General features: G+C 40.8%; 1 protein-coding gene across 1 annotated transcript in view; it reads right to left on the bottom strand.

The window, feature by feature from the left end:
* Positions 1-26,816, bottom strand: part of NPEPPS (aminopeptidase puromycin sensitive) — a 39,719-nt gene continuing 12,903 nt past the window's right edge. The window contains exons 3-23 of the mRNA XM_056362188.1: positions 21,204-21,281; positions 20,038-20,159; positions 19,032-19,139; positions 17,889-18,089; positions 17,340-17,436; positions 17,201-17,234; positions 15,641-15,755; positions 13,113-13,277; positions 12,231-12,335; positions 11,862-11,922; positions 10,938-11,047; positions 10,253-10,316; positions 9,495-9,634; positions 7,838-7,972; positions 6,070-6,289; positions 5,310-5,452; positions 4,421-4,477; positions 3,827-3,934; positions 3,414-3,569; positions 3,259-3,306; positions 1-1,402 (exon numbers count right to left, since the gene is read on the bottom strand). Of these exons, the coding sequence (XP_056218163.1) occupies positions 1,250-1,402; positions 3,259-3,306; positions 3,414-3,569; positions 3,827-3,934; positions 4,421-4,477; positions 5,310-5,452; positions 6,070-6,289; positions 7,838-7,972; positions 9,495-9,634; positions 10,253-10,316; positions 10,938-11,047; positions 11,862-11,922; positions 12,231-12,335; positions 13,113-13,277; positions 15,641-15,755; positions 17,201-17,234; positions 17,340-17,436; positions 17,889-18,089; positions 19,032-19,139; positions 20,038-20,159; positions 21,204-21,281 (2,420 nt within the window). The 3' untranslated portion in view covers positions 1-1,249. The remainder of the gene's footprint in view (positions 1,403-3,258; positions 3,307-3,413; positions 3,570-3,826; positions 3,935-4,420; positions 4,478-5,309; positions 5,453-6,069; positions 6,290-7,837; positions 7,973-9,494; positions 9,635-10,252; positions 10,317-10,937; positions 11,048-11,861; positions 11,923-12,230; positions 12,336-13,112; positions 13,278-15,640; positions 15,756-17,200; positions 17,235-17,339; positions 17,437-17,888; positions 18,090-19,031; positions 19,140-20,037; positions 20,160-21,203; positions 21,282-26,816) is intronic.

Below are 26,816 nucleotides of genomic sequence, written 5' to 3'. Positions count from 1 at the left end.
TGAATTTCACATTGACATTTTTATTAACGCCAACTGTTTTAATTTTTTTTTTTTTTTTAAACAATAGCACAAAAATGTTTCAGGGAAGCAGTCTGACAGTTAGTCTGATGACCTTCTGAAATACAGTTAAGCCACACCAAATACGAATTCCTGTTAAAGGAAAAAAAAATAAAATATATGGAACTCCAACCTTTGTATTAGAGGGTGTTGTGTCTGGTTAGTAGACCACGCTGCTTTGTGAAGTAAATGATGGCACACAGCTTAGACTTCATCATCACGCCAGTCATAACTAATTTAAGGCTTCTGAATCAAATTACCATCAACATCACAGAAAGGAACGAAAAGCTAGTGTTGCTACGGCCATGAGGAGATTGAACAAGCTGGATCTTTTAGACAAGTAACGGTGTCTTGAACAGAAGAGACCTGCCCTAACAGCAGCCAGGAGAACCAGTCACACAGTAATCATCTCCTCATTTGCATGCATTTTGAGGGTGCAATTTAGTAAGAAAAAAAAAAATTGCATGTATCTTTCTCTTATTTAATGTGGCTATGAAAGATGTTTCCTTACAATTCCGTTATCTCTAAGAAGGACATCAGCAAGTAGAACCAAGGAGAAAAACCGAAGAGCAACAGAACATTTTTCTTTTTGCTGAGAGGTAACACAAAAGGGAGGGAACCTACTATCCTTGGATTGGGGGGGGGTTGCAGGAACATCTCCCCAAAACCTCGCACTTCGAATGATGCACAGACTCTATGTTATACCAGCTACCTGCCTTTCCAACTGACCTGTTCCACACAACGCTCAGAGGCATTAACCCATTCCTGCCCCAGATTCTCCACAAAATTCCACTGACCTAGAAACCACTGGTTTCCTTTTTTTGGGGAGGGCTGGGGGAGGGTGTAAAAAACAGAACATCTGTCAATAAGAGTGTCAGGAGGGGGGTGTTAAATATTTTAACCACTGACAAGGCTTGAGGAAGTTTCACAGTTTTGTTATGCTCTATTTTATTACTATCATATTTACAGATTTTTTTCTCTCTTTTTTTTTCTGTTTTTTGCTGAATTGCTGATAATTTTAATAGAATTTAAATCTGGAGTGTGAGCAGGAACCAGTTAACTACATTCATTGTCCAATCCCCATTGGTTTGAGAAAAAGACTCCAAATTCTTGGCATATGAATCAGCTGTTGGGTAGCTCCTCCCTCTCCCCATGAGGCGGCAGCAGGACTGCAGCAGTGGCATGCACAGATTCACACCATGGCTGGTGGGGCCTTGCGCTGCAGAAAATATTGGTGGATGTTCTCGGCGTCCCGCTTCAGCCAAGCTGCATTCAGCAGAATATTTTCACAGCACTGCTGGACAGTGCGTTCTGCCGATGGAGCTGGGTGACTCTCAAAGAAGGCCTGTATAAAAAGCACACAACCATCCATAAGGGTATAAACAGGCATAGACAGAATTACAGCTTTTAAGTCCCCAAATTCCCTAGGTCATATAGAAATGCTTTGGTGAATTACGTTCCTTATCTGACTCTAGCTCATGCTATCTGTTCCCACCACCATCACAGGCTCTGAAAGATTTGCAAGGTGCTTGCCGAGTTGGCAAGACGTGTAATCCCAAGTTGGGAACAGCAAAATGCCTCCGTTTCTCTGCTAAAGGAAAGCCACGGTAGCATTTCTACAAACCAGCCCAAACGCTGCCTCCTGTCCCATCTTGTCCTTGCTGCCAGGGACAGCAAGCAGCACTGGGAGAGATGAATTCAGTCCCTCACAGGGAGGCAAACAAACGAGCAGCAAATCAAGTGTGTATTTCTGGATACTTGGAAGAAGACACTAACGGAAGCCCAAGGCCATTTTGCAAAAGCATTTGTCCAGGTATCAGATTTCTTAGCATTCTACCTCGGCCTCTTGCCAAGCTGCATAATGACCTCCAAGCACCGGCAGCACTCAAGAGTTTTGCTGAATAGTCTCACATTTCTTCCTCCAGAATCAACAGTATTGATCCCTGCGAAGAAACTGCACCAGAGGCTGCCGTGACTCTGCACTTTACAACTGGGGAAAGGGTAGAGTAAAGCTGGCATAGCCGAGACTCATCCCCTTCTTCCCACAAGCAGGCTTTTCCCAGTATTTGGCAGATCACCTCACACTAATGCACACTACAAGGTGACATCGAGACTCAGACACAGTAAGTACTCTAGCTAAAAGCTAGGTGTACCATCTCAAGAAGTTCTCTTGGAAAGTACTTATGATTTAGTTATGGATGATTGTTCTGGTAAATGTTTTGTAGTGTTCTCTAAGAAAAAAAAAAGTATAGTGCAAGATTTCTCTGTAAAATCACTTATGCTACTGAATCGTTTCTAACAAGACATCACTAGATGATAAAAAACAATAGATAGAGCTCATGGCTCAGCTTATCTTTGAAATAAGAATTCCTCCTGAGCATTTCCCTAACCAGAAAGTGGTAATTAAGTTTCACTTAAGAAAGTGGTATTTTTAAGTTTCTTCTTCCAAGAAGGAGTCTCTGTAGAAGTGCGGGCAATGACTAAATAAAATCTACACACATTCTCAAAACTCTACCAAGACCAGTGCCTGCACTCCCAGGTCAGAGGGGATGCTCGAGTCCGGTGATGAAATCGCATCACCTTGAGCCACCGACTTCAAGACAGGCTCTCTGCAAACCCATTAATTTGCCTTGTGTCAAAGCCTTGCTCTTAGTACACAGAACAAATGACCACATAAAATGTGGACCTCTGGTACGGAATTTAGCCAAAATCCGCCACGTTCATTCCCCCAGGGTGTCCCTGGGTGCTAGCGCCGACAGCCCCAAATGTGCCCTGTCAGTCTGGGGAGAAAGAAAGTGGTGCTGTAAGGCTCAGCTTACTATGGAAGTTGTAACTGCTATCAATTTTGCTACATTTATCTTTAAAGGCTGTCTTTTGGGGAGTCTCAACACCACCGCTACAGACTGTGCTGGATTTTATAAAAGTTTAAAATGAATGTTTAAAACTAACGAAACTGATATCACTAGAAGCTGCACATTACTTTGTGAAAATGCTAATTTAAGGTATTTCAGTAAAATAACTCAACCTAAAGCAGTGCAACTAGAGGACTAGGCAACAGTCAAAAGAGTCAGAGACAGAGCCACATTTCAAAACCAAAAACCGCACAGAAACTCATGGCCCTTCCATCAGGTGCTCACAGTCTAGAGCACACAGTGGTTGTCAGAGATGAGGTTAATTGCTTCTTTAATTGAAATTTCTTACCTTAACTTCTGCAGCCATTTTATCATTTGCAAATCCATCCACTGTTAGCTGAAGGAAAAAAAATATTGACGAAGGGTAAGCATTTAGCATTTCAAATGTAACAGTTTAGTTTTGATCATGTAGGTGAATGGGACTTTTCTCACAGCTGTACATACCTTTATTAGTCTGGATATTAAGAATCCACCTTGGTATCGATTATAAAGTTCCTCCCAATTGTCCCTAACAAATTTCCAAGCAGCTTTCCTCCCCTGCTTGCTGCCTCCAGCTACTCCACCAATAACAGATACCGTGTCCTGGGGACGTACCTCTTCCTGAAGAGGAAAATGTAGACAAGCATTCAAGACTGTTACAACAAATACAGCATGTTGTCTTTATGCATTTCTGCACCTAATCTGTCAACAATAGCTTTTCTTTTCCTCACATACTTTTAAGATACAGCTCAGATTTAATCGTTAAGACTATTTCTGCTATTCTAGCACATTATATGCACACAGGGCTCTATCCCCGAGTGCTCTGAACGCACTTATTCTCCCAAGGTAAGGAAGCAGCAGCTTTTCCAATAACTTACTGAAAGTGCAAAGGTGAGAACTTTTTGAATCAGTTCTGGCTGAGAGATGGCTCCAAGAACTCGTTCAATTCTGTTCTTCTCCTCCTGCATATCTGCTTGCTTGTGAAGCTTCAAAGCCAAAGTGAATAATATTAGTGCATGGTATTAAACGCTGACTTCTTAACCTAGCACTACTGACCTTGCTGTATATGCTAGAGCTGCTAGGTTAGCCTTCAAGCCTAGGACGTGACAAATTGAACTTGTTCATGAATCATCCTGCACAGCTAACCACGTTATGGACCTCATTACACGTACATCATCAGGAAGTACCATTAGTAATAAACTGATCTTCACCGCTGTTTATGTAAGGTCAAGTAGGACCGTGCCTCCGAGGAATGAAAAATAATCCTAAAATGAGAGATGCCACTAGGTGGCAATTTCACACTACACATGGACCAAGGAACAACGTAAAGAAGCCCTAGTGTTCACATCTTCTGCAAAACATTGGATTGAGCCTGCTTGCAGATAAACTACACCTTAAAGCAACTTGCAGGGTGGACTATTTAGCTTTTCATGGCATAAGCTGGCAGTGTTAACAACAGAGCGCGCACTCACCTTCAGCATAGTGTCTAAAGTAGTACTATCTCCATGCTTCAAAATAGTTACATATACCTAAGACAGAGCATAAACAAGGAAGGTCCTTCAAAAAAACCACACTTCTAGAAACGCAACAATCAATTTCTACATATTTGGGTTAGATTTCAGACAAGTGAGCAGATCTGGAAGACACCAGCACTGATCCCTTTATGTTTTGAGACTGGATTTGAGAGATGCATCAACTCCTTTACCTCTTCCCCAGTTTCAGCAAAATTTTGGTAATGTCAACCACAGCAAAACACCAGAACAAGAAATCTTTGTGCCACGCAACACCTAGCTAGTAAGTACTTCACATACACTCCATCCACATCCACCATAGTTAGAGTTTGTGCTCTGCAGGACCAAGCTGACGCCTGCAGAGCTCTCCCACAATCCCTGCAGTTTACCACGGTGCTTTTAAACCTGGAGGATGTAAGCTGGTCATGGATGGATGTAAATGATTAGAAGTCAGCTCGGGTTTGGCACTGCACTTCAAGTAGTCTTCAAAACCCCAAAAGCAACATCATCTAGAGACCAGAGTTGTTCTGTGGCAGTCAGCATGGGTACAACTGAACTTGTTAGTCATAACTAAGTATTGGCCAGGTCAGATGAGGCTTACTTGCTTCAAGAAACACAGGGAGGTTTCTACCATGCTCCACAGTATCACTTGCTTCATAACTGGACTTATCCAAGCTCCCACCACCTCTGCCAAAACCAGCTGGTCTCATACCTTGGCACTGGTTTCCTCTAGCTTCCCTATTCTTAGAAAGAGGGGTTCAATGGACTCTTGGAAAGAAAAAAAGAGTTTGATGCACACAGTGCCAAGTGGGGGACAGTCTTTTCGGAATTAAAATTTACAATAACCTACAGGACTCCTCAGATCAGCGGACAGAATATGTTTTCCTTCTACATGGTCCTTAAATCGGCGTCGAGCTTCTTCTAACGTTGCCTTGTGCCCAGCTTTTCCTAGTTTGCCCAGGACCAGACCCCTCAGAAGGGCATCTAGATGACCTAATGAGTGAGTAGGAGGAAAAAAAAAAAAATTATTTGGAGACACAATTCAACAATTAAGTGCTCTTCCACCTAGAGTGATCAGGGCAGAGGTGTATAACAATCCTTCCACATGCTTGAGGATATCTAAAGGCCTTTTCTCACTCTCATTGGTGCCAGCTGGAGAATACATTGATATTTTTATTTTACGGTGAGAGTCAGGATATGATTCCAGCCCAAACACAACAGGCTAGGCCTGTAACCTGAGCCAAGTCAGTAATATTAACCTTTTGCATCTACAACAGGGCTGACTAGGACAAGTAAACATGCACGTACATGGCTTTCCATCCTTGTAGTCTAAGAAGTTTCATGCACTCCAACAGATGCAAAGCTAAAGCAAAGAATTTTTATCAGTCAGTGATCAGGTAGGGAAATGTTTTACCATTTTAACTTCTGCCTGATAACAGAGGTTTGTTTTGGGGCTTTGTGTTCGAAAGTTTTTAAGTATAAAAATACCCCTGCACGCCTACTTCAGACTCCTCTTCCTCCCTTCTCTCCCCTTTCCCAAAATCTTGATGGCTTATTTACACATGAGTTTTCGAAAACCACTACAGGATTTCACAGCAGAAGTTTCCTACCCTCTCCAGGTTTGGGGTCCCATCCCAGTCTCTCCCCTATTGGTGAAAAGACATCTTTCACGAACACCTGGATTTCCTCATAGAAGTCTGTGTGGGACAAGAGAGTTGAGAGAATTCCCAGGTTACAGCTGAGGTCGCTCCACACAGTATAATTGGGCTCATTCACAAAAGCTTCCATGACTTTTAGAACCTCTACAGTGCTAATGATTCCAGCTCGGGCCTGGGAGAGGAAAAGACACAGATTAATCTTACTACCAAATAGAATTAAGACATTTAATAGCTCATCACATTATTTTACAGTCTTCCCTGTTCAGTTTGCACAGCCTGCATATAAACTCTATTTTCCCTGTTGTGGGGTTCTGTGGAGGTGAGTTAACGCTAGTCAAAGCACCTTAGCCGTCTGCTCCATGGCACACAATGCTTTTTATACACAGGTAAGCACTTTACAAGGAGACAGCTATGTCATTATAAGGACATTTTGCAAACAAGAAACAGACAAGGAGATTAAGTCACTTAAAACTGCAGCAATGCTTGCAAGAAAAAGCAAACCCCCAGAGTTATTCTCAGCCAGATACTACACCCACCAAAACCTTATTTTAACTAAACACTGTAAAGATTTAGAGATTTAGGGTTTGCTCTTTGCTAAATGGAGAGTATAAAACTGCAGAAGTCATTTTTGCTTGCTGCTTCCCATTAATTGATAGTAGTACTGCCTTTCCACCTCTGCCAGAAAAATTTTGTATTAACTGCTCCACAGCATCATAAAAAACACTTCTATGCTTAATGCAGTTGATAACACCGACAGTATCGGTTGATAACACCTACAGTAGGTATTCTCCAACCAGAATGCTTAGGCTTTTGTTAATCTGGAACCAGACCAGTAATTTACGATACCGAAAATGTGGTGAAGATCAGTTGTCACTAGCTAAGCTATATTCACTTGTGATAAAAACATGATTAAAACTGACACTGCCCCGATCCTCATTCCTAGGGTGATGGCTCCCAACTTGTAATATTCTTGCCCATTGCTCTTGACTTACTGAATTTCCTGTTTTCTCCAGCGTTTGTATTATTCTGGCAAATTAGGAGTCTAACACAATATACCTGCATGTATTATTTGCTCGTTTTTCTGTCCGATTAGTCTTGCAGTGTTTGGGAAATGACTTAGGGTACAGTTTCAAACCCCTTCAACTAAGCCACGACAAGAGTTACAACCTTTAAAGCTAGAGAGGCAGGGTATCAAACCCACATTTTGTAGTTTCCATATACTTGCCGACTAGCAAGAATAAGAAAGTACAATCTGAACTACAGAGTACAGTAACTAATTGTTCAGAGCTAGCAACACTTTGCTTTTTAAAAGTAAGAATCCCCAACAGCCACCTCCTCCAGTGGAGGACAGTTACAACAAGCCCAATGGAATAAAGCACACGGTGCTGATAGCATTTGATAAGTGTCATTGAGGGGATCATTAAAATATCCTTATTTTGACGAGGTGCAAGAAAGCAAGTTCTCAAAACAATTTTGTCAAAACCCCTATAGTATAATACACCCCTACAGAGAACAGTGCAGCAGGAGTTATAGGCAGACTGCTTCCATAGGATTTAAGTCTTGTAATACAAGTTAGAACTTGTCAAGCTAATTAATAGCTAGATGTATGCAGTAATCCCAATGGCACTTTGCCTCCAGAAACTGAGACTGACTCTTCAGACACCAATTTCTGCGGTTACTGTAGCTTTCATTACCAGGCAAACAGCAAAGAGTTGCTTACCAGAGAGAACAGATCGTTCTGCAGGCCAAGCCTGTCCACAGGGGGTAGGGAGAGGTCTTTGATCGCTGGTATTAAACTCTCCAGCATGTCAGGGCTATACTGAGTACGGTAAAACCCTACAGTTCCAAGGTTTAACTGAAAAGTACCAAAAGGGTAAACAATTAAAGGTAAAGAACAAATAAGGAAATGCTTTTTCATTTTTTGTACCACTAGAAATTTCTCAAAGCACTGGAGGTCAGAGAAGTCAGTCATTATCATTTACATAAAAAGAAAAAATGAATCATAACCAAAGGAGAAAGACTATAAAGATTGCAAAGAGGAAATGCTCACTAAGAGGTACAGAAGGTGAGAGAACGCTGGCATAAGGAAACAGAGGCTAGAGTTAAAAGTAGGAGCAAGGAGAAAAAAGGGGTAAATCCTAACTGACCTAAGGGTAATCATGCACCAGGAAGATAAAATGCAGGAGACTGCAGGTGCCAGAATCTTAACTTTCATAACCTCTCTCCCACAGCCTGCTCCATTCGATTTTGACAGAACCTTTTTCTTAAGAAAGGAGAAGCACCTCTGCCCAAGGTAAACGCAATTCAAGGCCAGTAAGCTCAACAACCTACACTAGCTACATGCTACTGCCTACTAGCATTTAAGTGTAGATGGTCAAATAGTGTGGCTGGCTGAACAACAGTACCTGGCATAAACCAAACACACTGCTGAGCTCATCAGGAAGTCACTCCCTGTGCTGCTGCTATGATTTTGAGCAGTCCAACTGCCAGTCCTCAGGTCTATGGCACTGAAAAACCTCACAGACTGATGACTTTGCAGCCAGCAGTCCCACAAATTCACCTTGGACTGAGCTGAACTGTTGCCTTCGCAGGCAGAAATACCAAACTTTACCCTCATTCAGACAGGGCATTTTCAGAATTGTTCATTTCATGCCCCTCTATTACCAGGGAGGACCCAGACAGAGAGAATATCCAGGCACAACAGCTGGAATCCCCATGTTAGTTAAACGAGAAGATTCGATTAATATACAGAGAGACTAACTCTTATTTCATGGAGTCACCTCTCGGCATACAGTTCCAGCTTAGAAATTACTCTCAACCTCCGTAGTTCACACAGCAATAGTCCCAGCCAGTTACCATCTTTCAGTTTTTAAATTCAGGTTGACTGGTGTCTGCACAGGACCTCAACAATAAATTTTTTGCCTACAGATTTATACTTGTCTGGCAATAGCCAGTCGAAAACCTTAACCTACATATAATGAAAGATAAACAGGACTATTTTTGCTCAGGATGGACTTTAACTAAACTGTGGTTACTATGGGATACCAAAAAAGCCACCACATTTAAACTCAAAAGCTGCCTCTAATTGCACACTGTTTTTCTGGGCTCGGACTCCTAAAAGGTTCAAGTTTACATTGTCTAGACTACTCTTGGAAGGCAAAGGATTACACTAAGCAAGCATTGCAAAGAGGAGCCAATATTCAATAGCATCACAGAGAGGCCCCTCCGTAAGAAATACAAGACTGCACGGGGATGGGAGGGGGGTGGGCCATGGGGGGAAAAACTAAAAAGGAAAAGAGGAAAATGAAACGCAAGGGAATGTTACAGTGACAATCAAATGTATTCCCAGTAACATGTTCTCCTTTGTGACAACTCACCTTCACCCACTGGTCTGGTTTGATGTCTTTCAAAACCAGGGTGAGCTCTGCTTTGTCCATCAATATTTGCATTTTGGCACAGGTGGGGTCATCACTTGTACAAATACTTATGGGAACCATCCACATGGGGAAATCCTCCCCTAAAAGAAGAAACAATAAAAAGGAAGGCCTAAGGAAAAAAAAAGTATGCACATAACACTGAGAAACTTTGCCTGGTGTTCAAACAAGTTTCAGCAGCAGTTTAAGCAAGGCTACTTAAATTTACATCTAAAAAGGCACACATCTGAAGGAAAATGGCAGTTCTAGAGTTAAAAACCAAGAATCTCTAAATCACTTTTCAAGCCAAAACATTTTCGTTTCTAAAAGCATGGAAGGTGGGTGGAATCTGCATCTTAAGACAGAGCTGGCTTCCATATGAGGCATTTTTATTTCAGCACTGCTATAAACCCAGCAGCTTACATTGCTCCTCAAATGGCAGCACTGGCTTTAAACTGGACATCAGAAGAGAAGCATCTCAGGATGAAAACTGAACCAAAGATTGGAGAGGACTGCCATTCTCCCATGCGAAGAGAACATAGAAACCACATGTGTGAGAGCATTCAACCTTAGATTTTCTAAAGGTTTAACAAATACTTAAACACCTGAGCCTAAGCAGAGCACCTGCCTGCTCTGCAGTACAGCTGTTTCATCTCTCAAAATTGCTGCTGTTGCATAAAAAGTAATACACACTCCATTCCTGGTCTTAGCATTCATCTTACCAGTATATGGTCCACTGGCACAGAATTTCTTCTGAACTAACTTCAACACTTTGTCATCTTCTTGCTGAGGAAGGACAAAAAGAGAGAAAAAAGAAAGAGAGAAAGGAATTATCAGAACATCTAATCTCAGCTTCTGTATATCACAATACATTCATGTGCCCTCTGTTAAGCCGAGTAACTTGTACTCTCCTCCAGAAAAAGGAGCTACCTCAAGAATAATTCAAATGCATTAATCACTGTTACATGCCCTATTTCTCACTTGAATTTGTTGTCTGACTTCAGCCTCCAGCCAGTAATCCTCACTCACCCTGCAATCCTGTAGAATAAGCATAATTAAACTGGACGGAGAATCAAAACATGTGGCATGGGGAGCTATGTCAGATATTCCCTCCCCCCAACACACATTTCACACACAAAGAGCAAACGGGCTATGTCAGCAAACTCAAAGCACACGATCTAGAGCGCTTGTGGAATAACTCCATATCACTTTGCGCGGTTCCTCAAGCAAGCTGCACTTCTCCCCCCTTCAGAAACAGAATCGTCACTAAACAAAGCAACCCACTGTACTGCCTCCTGATCAAAAAGAATCTTTTAAATAATTGGATACTACTAAATTGGATCCCGTAACACAGTTAAAGGCAGAACTTTTGATGTCATGTCCTGGAAAAGACACAGATATATTTACCTGCTCGGCTTCCACATAAATGAGCGGAAATCCCATTTGTTTGGTCCATGTATTCATCACAGCAGCAATAGGTTTACCACTCGCCTTTTCCAGGCTTTCCCAGAGATCCTCTGCAGGAGAAAAGTCTGACTAAGGACTCCCAGAGTCTTGACATGTCAGACGCGATTAAGGACACTACATGGGCACCAGAGGGTGGGAGGCTGTATTGTTACTCCAGTTTGCCCTTCACATTTTGGGTTGTGTTTTTATGGGATTGTAACAGATAACAGGCAAGAAAAAGAGTTGGAACTGCTCATGGGGGAGAAAGGGGAGAAGAAAGCTTCTTTACTAACAAAACCCGCAATCAATAAACATTGTGATACAGTATAATGAAAGTGAACATTAAATAATCAAAATGGTAAATAGAAGAATCTTTTTCCTTAAGTTTTTCATATGTTATGCCCAAGGAGCTGACTGAACCACATGGACTGTTTTGGCTGATAGAGCAGATTGTTCCACATTTATGCCTGATAGGCAAAAAAGGTTTAAGTAAAGAAAGCGCTGCGAGATGTTAGACAAGACTTTGAACTGTTTAATCACACATGCGATCAATACTGCAACAGGAAGCTTGCAAGAGGCTTACTTGGCAAATCAACATACTCTATTTCTAAATTAGATTACTACGCAGACATGGTTATCAACGGTAAAAGCAGTCCTTTCAGATTACCTCAGCCACATACTCCTGAGACAGAGAACCCCTAGAGGATGCTGAATTCTGGCTGTGCAGGGGACACATTGTATGAAACTGGAAACAAGCCAATTCTTTCCTTGCACCTCAGTTATCTCAGATGGAAAAACAGCTGTTTAACAATCCATCACTTCAGCACTAAAGAGTTTGTCCCTGGAAATCACTTTTCTTAAAAGCATATAATAACCACCAGTTACCTGTAGCGGCATTCTTCTGCTGGTATTTCGTTAAATATAAATTCATTCCTTTCCGGAAGTCCTGGGAACATACAATTGAACATGTAATAGCACCAAAACAGAGGTCTTTTCTATCGTCCCTCCACACTGCATTTATATTCAAGAATCTGCCAGGGTGCCTTAGGATCAATATGTACATCTGTAACTCCTTCCACATTTTCCCCAGTACCTAATTTCTCCTAGGTAAGTTCAAATAGAGCCCAAATGCAAATTGGAGAAAAGTTTTCAAAACAGAGAATAAACAGGTTTCATTTCTTTTTAAAAGTAGTCTTTTTAACTGTAAAAAGATGTGACAATCTACATTCGGCTTTTTAACAACAATCTTTTTACCTCATCACCAATGTAGTCATGCAGCATTCGGATTACAGATGCACCCTTGCTGTAAGAAATAGCGTCGAATATTTCATCTACTTCGGAGGGATGGCCAACACTAACCTGTGGTAAACAGGATAATTAACAGTGAGAACCATTTAAGCTGCCATAAGATTTTGATTTTGCTCGTTCTAGTGTTGAAGTTCTTTCACTGAAGAAAGCGCATGCATATCCATCACTAAATTGTCTTCGTGGAATCTCTGCACCCAGTCAATTAATCTTATTCACATATGGCTGGGTTAGGACCGGTTTATAGGTCAAACATACTTCCACCTTCTCTTCATCACCTAACTACTGCTTGTCTCTAAAGCTGTAAGCCCAGCTAGATCCTACTGATTTCTGAACCGTCTGCATCACACTCACAGTTCTGGGAGCACAACGCAGAAAACACCTAAGGTGGCCTCAGACGGAAACCAGTACAAGCCCAGCAAGGTTTGGTAGCTCAGGCTCTGGGCTATGCTGCACTTTGGTTTATGTTGCTGAGCGCTGAAGTCAGTCAGTTGCTACACTTCACTGTGCTCAAGGGCCAGAAAACTACCCACTTTGATCAGAAACCAAACCAAAACACAAATAATGATGACTTTTGATCACAACCTTGCCCTTTCAAGTCAGTAGAGCAGAAAAACTCCAGAAGGAGCCATCATTAGATCCTCAAACCTCACTTCTGAAATACTAATTCAAGTAGAGGAAAATCCAGAAAGTGTAAATGCAACCTTAGGTTTTCCTTTACATCATGAATGACTCCAAAGTTTCCTTTTTTTCTTAATAGGAAAAAAGCTTACACACAGCTAACAGAAAAAAAAAAAAAAGGAGACAATCAATAGCAAAACCAGAACTAACTTCAATAGGATGACTGTTGTCTAAGGCATCAAGCTCTTGAGCTCGTGTATAATCAGCAGAAACAAACTGAGTCCAGATATCGTATTCTGGGAAACAGTGATCTACACATAGGTACTCAATCCAGGAGGCAAATCCTTCATTCAGCCAAAGATGGGTCCACCATTCCTGGAAAGATAAGAAAGCAGAATAAAGAACAAAATTCCAACAGCTTCATTTAATTAATGATACATTTGCACCAAAGAGAAGCTGGTAACGGCCTAGTTTAGTACAAATCAGAGAAACAGGCAACACCTGTAAGCACAAATTCCTCTCTATAAAGAAGTCATGGGCCTAAGAAGAATAATCAGCACCCAGTGACTGCATTCCCCTTGTCTTAAGTTTTAGAAACTCCGCATGGAGGAGAACTGCATCAGGTAGAAAGGAAATTCCTGGCGACTAGACTAGAGGTCTGAGCAGAGCCACTGAGGGAACAGCCATGAACGTTACCTAGATTAGGGAAAAGTGTCAGTGACATGCAAGGCTACAGTTCAGTCCAGCAGCAACTGTGGGCAACACAGCAACAGTCTCTTTCCCAAACTGAACAGCAGCACCTGCTATTTTGTTTGGTTTGAGGTTTCTTTTTTCACTAAAGAGTATGCTTACATAAAGACAAAAACCTGGCATCTGAACAAGTGTTCTAGATTATGGAAACCTGAAGTCTAGTAAACAGTTAAAAGTTTTTTCTCACCAGCCAGAGGTGGGCTTGGTTTTTTTAAGATAAGAATGTCACACTGACATTGAAATTCTTCCTTTCACTTCTAATATTTAATGAAGTAGGAGAGGTAAGGAAATGAGCTATGGATACTGAGGACGAAAACACCCTTTTCCGTAACTGCACCTACCAACCATTCTTTAAATGTGAATGGGGTGGTTAACTCAGAAGCATGGCTATGACGATATAGGCCCTTTAAGCAGATGAAACCAAACATGATGCAGCATCAGTCCAGTAAGCTGCCCCACAAAGTACTGTTCCTACTATGAATGAAACATTTACCCCAGGGAGGGCGGAATTTCCATGAGGAAAGCTCTGCACAGATAAGCCCCACTTCAGGGTGGAGACTATCCAATTTTCTTCAAGATTTCTGATTGCATCTGTTTCCAAAACAAGGTTCCAAATTCAAGGTTGCAAATTCAAGGTTGCAAATTGGTACCAAAGGATTAATACAATTGCAAAACAGATTCTTGGGCAATTAGGATGGACCTCGACATCTTTTCACCTCCCCACTTTTCTCCCGTATTCCTCTGGCAACCTAACTTTTCATATTTCACAGTTGCATCAAAAATTCTCAGAAGAAAATTTTTGGAAGACTTAGAACTTCAAAAGGAAAATAAAAAGCTAATTCCATATAAATTTTAGACATTCTTTAGCTTACTAACACAGTTCTCAACGGTCAAAAGGACCACGAATGGTTCATGGGTCACTAATGGTCTCTAAGGCACTTGCTGGCATCCTACAGTGCTCTCTAGTCACATGATGCTGGCTCTCTTTGCTTCCAGCTGCTCAACTGTACTAAAAGCTAAAAATACACTAATAATACCTTTGTGTTTAAATATTGTGTTGCTCTCACATGGAAGCTACTTGTGCTACCACATACAGGAATGGACACAGTTGACTAGATTTTAAGAGGCATGGTGCTATAGCAAAATTTGACAAACTTTGCTTAGCGTTGTAATTAGTATTTACACTGTGTTCTTTCTTCCATCCAATCACACTTAATTTAAGCAGCCAAAAAGCCAGAACAATGCAGATCTGGGGCTCCAGAGGCCATGCTTTTTTTTTACTAAACACACTGGTTTCTTGCAATACAAGAAAATACCTAACCTGTGAAATATTTGGATTCAAGCATCTGTTTGCAGGGTTTTGGCAAAAGGAATGTCCGATCTAATTAACAGAGTAAGCTGAAGCCATTTGTTAACAGCAGAAGCTCTGACAGATAAAAGTTTCAGATTTTAGCACTAAACAGAATTTATTTAAAGATTTCAGTCCTGCTGTCTCACATACACTTTTATCCCCACCAAAATGACTTAAATATCAAACTATTCAGACAGCTAGATCCAAAGAAATTCATATGAGTTCCTATTGAGCAACTTTTCAGCTACTGGCCCAGAACAATTTGCCATGTTGGTACTGGTACTGTTACACCTGCTTGGTATAAAAGCCTGATGAATGAATCATGCCTACCTGAAAGGAAAAGAGTGGATTATTCCTTCTAAGTAATCTAACTAGCCAAAATCCTTTCCATGGAACACCTGCTCAACTCTAACTAGGGTTATACTCAAACAACCGAACATTACTTCACACAGAAAATATCTAGGAATACTTCTAAAGAACATACTAGTAAAGAAGGAAGTGGTAATAAAGCACTGTTTAAATATTTATATATTTTTATGTTAAAGATAGCATGCCTGCTACTAAGGGGCACTTAAACACACACATGATATGAAGCACATGTCAAAGAAAACCAGGCAAACTTTTAATGGTTAGATACCATGGTCACAAGGTTTCCAAACCACTGATGAGCAAGTTCATGTCCCACCACCAGAGCAACCCACTGGCGAGATGAAGAACAGGAATTTTTGGGGTCAATGAGCAATGCAGTCTCCCTGTATTTAAGAGAGAAAAATAACTGAACAGAGCGGTACATGCCTAAGGAAAAAAACACAATCAAAAGTAGGTTAAGTTACCTAAGCAAGCTAAAAAGTGATCAGTACAACTGAAAAAAACCAAAAGCTATTTCAGTTTAGACATTACATTATTTGGTAAGTTCCACAGCTGTTGGAAGGCTTTGGAGCAATAATTCCTTACGGCATGCAAGAAGACAAGTGCAAAAACCCAGGCAGGAACAAGAAAGTTTATCCTTTATTTATAAAATAGCTCACCTACATAATCTAGGAACCTTAACTGTAACTCCCTTTGCACTGCACGATGTATGCACAGCAAGTCTTCTCTGCCTCCCTCATCCCCAAAGGAATTCCAACTCTTCCAAGTGCACAAGCAGCCGCGCTACACTCGCCACTGCAGATGTGCAAGGTTCTCCACACAGGGCACACATCCACACACGCAAGTGCTGCCTAGGTCAGGCCCACAACCTTCCGCTACAGAGACCCCTGTCACGATCAGGACTTAGTGGGTCAGTCAGAAAGAACTTCTGGACTGCTGCAACTCAAAAGGGGAAAAAAAATGTCTCAAAACATGGATGGTGCCTGCAGATTATGCCAACCTTCTGTCCCCAAAGGGATAAAGCAAGCGTGCCAAGCTAAGCATAAGGGGGGGGGGTGGGGGGGTGGAAATTAACAGCGCAATTAAGAAAGGCTTCCAAAAATTCTACTCATCAAGGACAAATATTTTTTTTTTCCACAGGGAGTAAAATATCAGATTTCATCAGGATTGCAATAAGCAGACAAGTAGATTTGAAACCTAGGCTCAAATTTCCATTTCATTTTTTTAAGGCCAAATTTAGCAGAAGAAATTCAAACTATTTCAGGATTTAAAGTCCAAAGCTTACAAGACCAACGTTGTACAAAATGAAGGAAAATCATTCTAACAATGAGCACAGATAATGTAATAATATCAAGCAAAAGTACAAAAGCTTGATCAGATGAAGAAAAAAATAACTGAAAAGGAAGGCAAGTTAATATTTTTGATTTACTCACATCCACATGGTTATACTGTGGCTGCTATATTTACCAACTTGCCTACAACATTAAAATAAGAAACTCTTTCGCTGTGTCAGTAAGTTAATAACTTCTACGGGGGAAAAAGGGACCAAGAAAATTCTCTTGTAGAACAGGCACTGCTGCCAGACACTTAAAAAAATCTCACGCTCTTGGACAGTAGTCGTAATAGCTCATTCTTGCCCTCCTAAGATTTGTACAATAACGCACGCTGCTGCAGAAGTCAAAATTATCCAAACCGAAGCAAGAGTTGAAGGTATTTACTCAGTCTTATTTGGGATGATACCCAGTAATTACAGCTCCCTAAAACTAATCCAATTACTTCCAAGAATTAGTGAACAAAGAGGGGGAAAGACAGTATTTTAACAGCATACCTATAAGTAACAAGGCCCCAGTTCTCCATGGCACCTTTATAAAATAAATACAAAGGTTTATTGATATTGATACACACCTCTTCCTAAATGTTTAAAATTCAAATAAAATACAGTTCATCAACAAAGTGAGTTACTTTACCAGCAGCAAAGTCTGCAATAGCTATGAGATCAATTTTAGGAAGAGGGTAAGGAACATTGAAGTAGTCCTTATAAAAAGGCAGAGTTTTAGCAGCAACCTGTAAGAAATAAGAGGAAAAATGTTAACTTGGAACAACTGACAAAACTTGAAAATTTATGACTGACACGAGCCTAAGAAAGCTGCATACACAGGATTTCTTCCGGAAGTCCCATTCCCAGCATCCAGAGCACAAGTCCGGAAGACTCCCATGCTCTTTTTCTCCCAGGCTGTAGCCTACCCTTCAGTACTTCTCATCGTCTTTGGACCAAAGTCTACATCACCAAAGCACAACTGACTTAAACCATATTATTTTTGTTACTATAGACATCAGTTTGTCCACAGCTGAAATTCTGTTTCATAGCAAGCCCAGTCTCTCCGAGCCATTAAAGCAAAAAACCAACCAGTCCCACAAGCTTTGCATGGATTTAAGGTGACTGCAGAGTGGAGAGCACCATGTCCAGCTGTCAGAGATCACTACAGCCATAATGAAGTGACACTGAGTGCATTTACCTCTAACGCAAACTTTCCTTGTTCTGCTTTGCCAACAGGAGTGTAAACGCGCACTAAGACTCCGTCGAGGGACCTGGCCTCTACAAAGTCATATTCTCCCACCACAAATGCTACGAGATACGTTGACATTACAGGGGTGCGAGCAAACTTCACTTCCACCAGATTTTCATCGTCTGGGTACGGCTTCCGGTCAATGACATTCTTTTAACATGAAAGGGAATTTGTTAGTTTCATGGAAGTGAAACTGCATTACGTAATACATTTGGCTAACTAGTCCATCATTATGAGTCACGCATTTAAAATGAAAGGACTTCTTTTACCATTTTAAAACACGGATCACAATGTAGTTCCCCTCCTAACTAAAAAAGCTCTGTCACGCATGGAGGTGCACTTTTCTAAGTTATATTCCATTACTGCAAAAGCATTTGAACACATCAGCTATCGACTGCTGTCCTCCAAAGAGAGTATTACCCACACCCCAACAAGGCACCAGGCCTTCACTTTAAATTCTGAAACAGAAACCATAACCATGTGGTCAGTGGACAAGGCTAGACTTTACAGGTAACTATGAAAGTTAGCTACTAGAATTAATTAAATAAATACATAAATTTTTAAAAGGCTCTTTTTAAACAGACTTGTTCTTCCTCAGTAACATTACACTAGAAATATGCGCACCATATATAAAGTAGCAACCTGAAAATGCCCACTTGCATTTGTGGCAGAGGTACTTAGACTTGCACATTTTATCCCAGTTCTGCTCAGAAATTCTCTAGAGCAGAAAAAAAGCTTATTTATCTCAAGTGCTTATGTAGCTATAACAGCTATGTAAACACAAAGGCTTATTTTTTTTCCAGTCACTCTTAATCAAGCAGCACGTGGCTTGACATATGCTAAGACTTTTTTTTTTTTTTAAACCACCACCATGGTTTGTACAACCTGTTTAGGTTTTGTGCTAACATCTGACAAAACGATTTCATATTTTTAAAAGCTTTTTCAATTTATTGCAGCTTAGTAATAACTAACAAGACAGCCTATATTCCTAATTCTGTCTGTTACCGAGACACACTATTAACTACTAAACAATCAGCTCATGTTACTGTGGTTTTATTTAAAACACTGTTCACTTGCACATCAAAAACTTACCATATTTGACAAAGCTACTCTGTCTTTAGGAACCACCAAAGAAATATCAAAAGTTGCCTTAATAGCAGGCTCATCCCAGCAAGGGAAAGCTCTGCGAGCATCAGTAGCCTGAAGGAAATAAAAGCATTAAAGAAAGAAATCACAAGAGATTGTGGCAATAAAACACACACAAAAATTCAGCATATTTTACAGGCAAGGAGTTGGGTGAACGATGGCTAGTGACTGGTACAGTTGCTTCACTGACACTCTTGACCTCCATCAGAGCATTTTAGTCTTACTTATTTCACTCTTGGTTAGGAAAAAAAAAAAAAAAAAGCAGATGAAAAGCACTCTGTGCTCTGATGGAATTCTACAGTCTGAGCAAAATTTAGCAGAGTCATGACAGGGGCAAAGCTCAGTCATGTGAAAGCAGAGAGGGCACCCAGGCGTTCACAGACCATACAACACAAGACCACCTATTTACATTCCGTCAGTAGACTGCACCCAAGAAATGTTCTATTTGTACTAGGCAAGTACTCCATGTTTTTATGTAACCAGGCAGATAACTATGAAATTACAATATGGTATAAAATTCTGTCATTAGGTCCAGGCTTTACATAATACCTGAGACAGAATCTGGCTCACATTTTGGATGTCATTAAGACACTGCGATAAAGGCAGAGTGCCCTACTGAAAAAATTAATATACTTCACAAGGGAAAGTTATACAGAGGTATTTGACCACATCTAAATAAACAGCTGTTCTTAAACATTGCAGCTATTGTATATACATGATGCATCACACATCACCATGATTCTTGGTCAGAATTTACTGACCTTGAAGTTGCAATGTAAAGGCTGCTTTTAGTATTACCCATCCACACCAACAGCAAGAAGCAAAAAAATATGGATTTTTGAAATTCACCCAGAGGGTATAGCTAAAGCTAGGAAATTGTGTCTTTGCTTCTTGTAAGCGTAACTCCTGTATTAAGGATGGCATTCCCTGAAAACAAAAATATAGCCCATACCTCAAACTGCGTGACAGCAGCATAGCGTGTGTCTCCAGTAGGGGTGGTATATTTACTTCGGTAAAAACCTTTCATTTTATCATTCAGCTCCCCTACAAAGTCTATCTTTAGCGTCCCTGTCCCTGTAATAGAAACAGATGGGACATTGTTATTTGCACGTGCCAGACAGAACATTTATTTGGTCTGGACCTTCAGGCCAGGCTACTCAGCTGGCCCACTGCCCTTCTGAAATAAGATGTCCCTTCAACTCACCCCGCCAGCCCCCCTCAAACCCCTTCACACTCCTCACACAAAATAAGCTCCAGCGGAGCAACGCAGGCAAAGCCAGACTCACCACAGTGTTTTAGCATTGATCGGAGATCAGGGCTGCTGCAGTACTCATTCTCATCTTCTAAACACAATGCAATAACTGGGAGAGACCTACCTTAAGCTATTTGAGAAGTCTGATCCTACAATCCTTACCTTTGAGTAAGGTTTGCAAAAATATATCAGATGGCTACTATGTAAGAACAGCATCCTATGAAATCTACTACAAAAGCCAAGATGGAGCACTGGCTGCATTCAAGCCCCTAAGTCAATTAGTCTCAGGATTTATTCTGCCCTCCATGTCTCAGTGCAAAAGGGGAAACCCAATCTTGATCAGAGAGGCAGGATGCCAATATTCCACAGAATTAAACACGGAAGTTTTATCACCCTAGAGTCTTTATATTTGTATTTGTCAACATGAAATAAAACCGCTTTATTCAAACTGAGGAGATGAGTTTCCATCAACAAACTCAGAGCAAAAACCTGTAGCAGTTTGCAAAGAATTAGTACATTCACACCTAGGAAAACATTGCAGTAATTCAGATTAGCTCATTCTTGGTAAGAGGAAAACAGATCATCAGTAGCTAACATAAACAGCTTCTGAACCTAACTCCCAAGAGCAGGTAAATAATTAGAGTCACTTCAGGTGCTGGAAGGAAACATCACCATTAGGGAAACAACATTTTCAATTCCAGAGGCTCACACAAAGTGCCTTATAGTGGACAGACTCCCTAGGGAGCACTACATTTGCAGCCAGAAACTTCAGGGAAGACAGAGCTGTCCTACCCTCCAGCTTTTTCAAATGCAAACATCTTAAACACATGGTGGAAGCCAGCAGAAAGCAGGAAAATAGCTCTTACCTTTCTGAAGAGTACTGGGAAAGGAGAGAGTAACCTTTTCATCTTCATTTTGATAGTTGAACCCTGTGGCATGTACCTCTGAAACAGAAACACAGACTACTTTGTTCAAAATAAGCCACAGAGATGTTTTTGTAACTCATGAACATTTAAAATTAACTGACTTAGCTGAATCTAACAACATGCTGTAGTTACTGAATAAATCAATGAAGATTTTGAATAACACAGAATGATATAAATGCAAAAGAAACACGACCCATTGCCAGAGTTCCATGTTCTGTTATCTTGCTTCAGACAAATCAATCTACCACATTTACACCAGACGATACAGCCAGACTCAAAGCACCACCTCCATGCTCCCTCCACCTCCACCGCACCTCCCGTCCATCAGAATGCTGCACTCGCACGTGGCAGGGAAGTCATCTGCTGCGCTCAGTAATGAAAACTGTACTGTTAAACTGTAAGTAAGTACAGTTTACTGTAAGAACAATGTCCTGTACAACACCAGGAACGCTGGTAACAACTCCTACAATCCTGACAAATGGTAAAGTATTGCACAAAACTCCCCCTTAATATTAAATGCTTACATCAGTGCAGCAGGATTGTTATTGATTAGTCCAAACAGGATACTTATGATTTAACTAATTTGTGGATCTCACTTTGAAAAGCACACTAATATCCACAGCAAGGTGGGTTTGTTTGGTTTTAACCACAAAGAAAAACACAAAGTTGATTTTTTATTTAAAATTTGTCCTCAAAACCAGGGACCTACCTTGAAGTTCATATACCATTCCCCAAGAGCATCTAAAATCAACCAGAATATTAAGCAGTATGGCATTTACACAGCATTGGATCTATTTGTAGATGCAAACATCCGAACTAGGAGGCCAAGCTAGATAGATGAGGGGAGGGAACTGGTACACAGGAATTAAACTGTCCTACAGCCTAGAGTAAGTGGAGCCAAGGGGAACACCCGGTGTTGCTTCTTCCTTCCCAATTCATCCAGCCCCACTCGCCGCATCCGAGGTGATGCACATCCATGCTCCTTCAACCAAAAGAAATATCTAAAATAGCTACGTAGGACCTCACTTTGCAACTTCTGCTACCTATGCCACTCTATACACTACCACCACAACAACCAACTATTTTTAAGAAATGCAAATCCACACCAAAACAAACAAGCAATGCTTTCTACCACATGTCAGCATCCTGCACTACCAAACTTGGTACGCCTGGACACAACAATTCATTTTCCGCTGCAGACATACTGATGAATAATTCTAGATTTATAAATACAAGAAACGTTTGGCAGTTCAGTATCATTTTGAAAGACACAGGAAATGCATTCCCAGTACCAGCTACCTGTCCCATCCCACTTACACCACGCAAATCGAAGGGAACACACACCTAGGATATGGAAATGCTAGCAAGAGTCTAGCAACCTTTTTGGGTGCTTTCAAAATTGACCCATGAAGAAAGATTCAGTAAATAGTCTCAGTTATCTACTGAACAAGACACTAGTTTCAAATGTCACAGAAAAAAGGACAAAAAAGAATAATGGAAAGTGCTGCGATACAGAGATAAACATCTTAAAAGAGAAATGTACCACTATGTCAACTTCTTTATTACCAGGAATTCTGAATGACAAAGTTTATTTGAAGCAACAATTTAATTTACAGAATGACCCGCCTTCCACACTGAAGTATCATGACAAGAATCCAGGTATTCTGTTTCAGAGGCAGCCTAAGCACACTCACAGGATGTTCAGCTAACTTGTTGCATATGCAACAAAAGTAACTGGAAACAATTTGGTGTTTTTTTTAATAAAATTTAAAATGCTATTTATTCTGGAATAGTATGATTTCAGCCTTCAGTCAGACTAAATACCAACCTCTGCTCACAGAGAACATAAATGCAAAAACTGCATGAATGCATTAGTCTTAACTACTGGTTTCACAGTGCTCTGCTCAGCATTTAATCAGAGTTAACCACCATGCTAGGGTATGCAATACATAAATCCTTACAATAAAACAATTCTAGCTGGGGGCAGGGAGGGAAACATACAGAAACAAATTGAAGAAAAAAACCAACTTTACAGGATCAAGTAGAACTTTAGACTACTGGTCTGTACTGAGAAGTTCCAAGGATTTAAAAAAATAAGAGAGATGAGATAGACCATTTAAACAGAATACACGCCAAGGATATCAGAGTGCCAGCAAGTGTTGGACAACAAGCAACACAAAGTAAAGGTTTAGTTTTCTTCTTATAACTCTGGGGAATACTGAGGCAGAAAAGGAGATGTTATAAGAAAGCTCGAGAGAAGATATTCAGGGGAGCAATGTTAACGTACAACATATGAGCCTGAAAGCGGGCTTCCCAGCAACAGAGAGCAGGGTTGATTGCCGACTACATCGTTTGGATCCAATGAATTTTGACCCTGGCTATCTTTAGAGTTCAACAGACAGCAAACCTGTTGTTCTGCAACAGCATGTGAGTGACCTCGGTCTGAGGGAAGGACGGGCTGAATACCTGTCAGAAATTTATGTTAGCCTGCCTGGGAGGAATCCCACTGCTGGACAACCTGCAGATGCTGAGCTGTCAGCCTGTGGTCAGAGGCTAAATGAAAACCTGAGAAATGTCTGATAAAGATCAGTACAAGAATGCAGAAACACTTCCCCCCACGTACTTTAAAATGACCACAGCAAACCAAAACCATTTTTATCTTTTTACAACTTCTAATGGAAACAGCCTGATACCAAAGACAAACACCACCATGACTTCAAGATCATAGTTCTAACCTACTGAAACTGAGAAATACAGAAGAATGCATGTTATGCAGATCTTCTGCCAAAGGTCGACAATGAATATCAAATTTCGCCCTCCGCCTCTCCCAAATGTGAAGTCCTCCTAAGTGTATTTGAATTTGTAGCTCTGCTACTTTATAACCTTTTTAACTTGTACTAGGAAAACCATAGGAAAGATACTGGTAAATGTTACCAGTGCTAGAAGGAGGTGAAGACTTTCAGGTGTTTTCTTCCTCTGCTTGCAACAGCCTGAGAAAACATATTACCACATTGCAGAAAGCAACCTTGTTTCCAAAGAGCTTCTCAACCTTAATTTGACAGTGTTAGATCCCAATTACCCTAACATTAGAAACAAGGTTTAAGCAAGTTACAACTTAAATAGGCTGGAAGCAGCCATCTCAAGAGCAATGCTGTGCTTCCCAGCACATGCTCATCACAATCTCCACTAAAGGAGGCCGAAGAGTCTGGTCTTAGCCCGTGACTGCCCCACTTGCCGCGACAGCTAGCTTCTGAGGCACCTTCAAAGCAACGGCAAGAGCACACCTCAGACAAAAGGTAACAACTCATTTACAGCTTCACAAGACGTGTACTCACTGGGGACTTGGTGTCTAGAAGAGTGTCTTTCCATGCTCATCTCCAGCAATTTTTTGCAATTCTAAAAGCAGCTGCTTATATATCAATTTCCAAAACAGCAGAATATAAATGAAAGAGTCAAAGTTATATTATTTTTTTTAACTGACTATTCAGTGCCAATAATTTAATCCAGAGCAAAAGAACCATGGAAAGCCATCAACAATACTTTTTGTTAGAGCTTAAGAGAACTGCTTATAACAAAGATGTAATTGCAGTAAAAGGCTGTCTGAATTCCTAACAGCATTGAATACAAAAGCTCCTGAAGAGAACAACACAATTTTGGCAGCCTACTAACTTTGGAGATTTTGGCACTGCAAGGTTGGAAGTTAATCACTAGCACATTAGTACGCAGTCTGGACCAAGTCGCACGAGAAAATAAAAAGCTGCTAGTGCTCCATGTCTTTGGGAAAAAAAATGCACAAAAATCAGATCTAGCAAGCCTCCCAAACTCAGAGCACTGCATATCAAACTTTACAACAGCATTTTAACTAAATTACAGTCCTTCTACAGAGTACTACTTGAAATTGCACAATAATCAGACTGATACATCAATTAATGATCCAAATTTCTGTATTACATGCTTATGAGCGTGGATCCTAGCCAGAGGTTTTAGGAGTTGTCAGATGTGCATGTATTTCAAAGTAAAGACAAAGCCCAATGCAAGAAATGGAATTTTTTTCAAGTAGCCCTCATTCCGTGGCATGGAGAAGTCACAGGCAATTAAGGTATGGTGGCTCAATGAACTTGCATTCATCAACTGAGCTGCAGTGACTGTGTGCACTCTGCCTGCTCTATCTGCAAATGAAACACGTTAGCTTAAAACACCTACACGTTGATATAGCAATACCTTGTCCTCCTTCAGCATTAGCCACTGAACTATGCTGATGAAATTCCTGAGAATGCTAATGCTTTCGAGCCCTTTCACATCTTTTCATGTGTTTCAAACCAGCAGTTGTAAAATCCTTTAAAGAAGTCAGAAGTGCTCTCACACATCAGATATTCCCAACCTGTCCATGCCAAGGCAGCCCAGGCCTCCTTAAAAAAACGTACTGTCAAAAAATCTGTCACATCAAGTCCTCTCCAGAAGAAAGGATGAGGACGAGCTTTTCTACAACAAAGAAAGGTTTCACAACTGACTTAAATCTAGTCTGCTACAGGCACAGACAGTAGTCTCATTTTTCACATCTGGCCCCAGCTGCATGTCCCCATTCCCTTCCTTCCATTGGCACTCAGATACAATCATCAGGATCAGGAAGATTATCACTCTCCAAGCTGCTGCCTTCTTCCCCCCCACCCTTGTAGAGGCAGTTTTCAGCCCGTGCAGTTTCCTGATCCACATGGCTGCTCAATAGTGAAAATGTGAATGCCAACAGGAGGAAGGGAGGGAGGACACGCGTCATTGTCCCTTTCCATGGCAGCATGATTTCAGACTGCCTGACGATCACCGTGGAATGGGAGTGCTCCCAGGCCAAGGGAAAGCACTGCTTAGACACACTTTGGTCACACTGCTTAGCTTTCCATAAGCATTACTGACCTTTTCTTGTTGTTTTTAAGCATCAGTGAGACTCTGGTATAACTAGCATCCAGCACTACCATCCAAGCATGTCCCTACCATACTATGAAGGAAAAGACTAAAATAATGAGTTCCGGCCTTAAAATCTTTTAAAGGTTGAAGTACAGATCAAAGTTCACTCGACTACATATGCTAAACAAACACCACTATGGTTGCTTGTAATTTTCTATGCAAAATTGCCAATCACAACCCTCCAAGCAACTCTAAATTTAAAGAAGCTGCTTCAGATCCCCCAGTATCTGAAAAGCTTCCCAAACTAAAGACAATGTAATTCACTGATTATGACTCTATCACTATTTCACAGGTCCTTAAAAGAGAAATTTACAGGAAGCTCAAACTACTTAGCATTCAGAAAGCATGAAACTCAATCCCCTAAAACTGAATTTAAGAACCAACTCGCTTAGGAATGCCTTTTCAGTTCTTCATTTAGCTGAGCAAAGTCAACTACTTGGGACAAAACATAGTAGAGCACGTGCACACCTAAACACTAAGGCTGCACTCAAAACATTTGACTACAAATGCTTAAAAACTAGCTGGAAAAAACAAAAACAATTGCTCATTATAATTAGAGGGAGGAGTCAGGCATAAACGCAGCAACGGAAAACT

The sequence above is a fragment of the Falco biarmicus genome, chromosome 17 (assembly GCF_023638135.1).
Source record: "Falco biarmicus isolate bFalBia1 chromosome 17, bFalBia1.pri, whole genome shotgun sequence".
Lineage (NCBI taxonomy): Eukaryota > Metazoa > Chordata > Aves > Falconiformes > Falconidae > Falco > Falco biarmicus.
The sequence above is the reverse complement of the archived record's forward strand: the minus strand, read 5'-3'. Positions and strand labels throughout refer to the sequence as shown.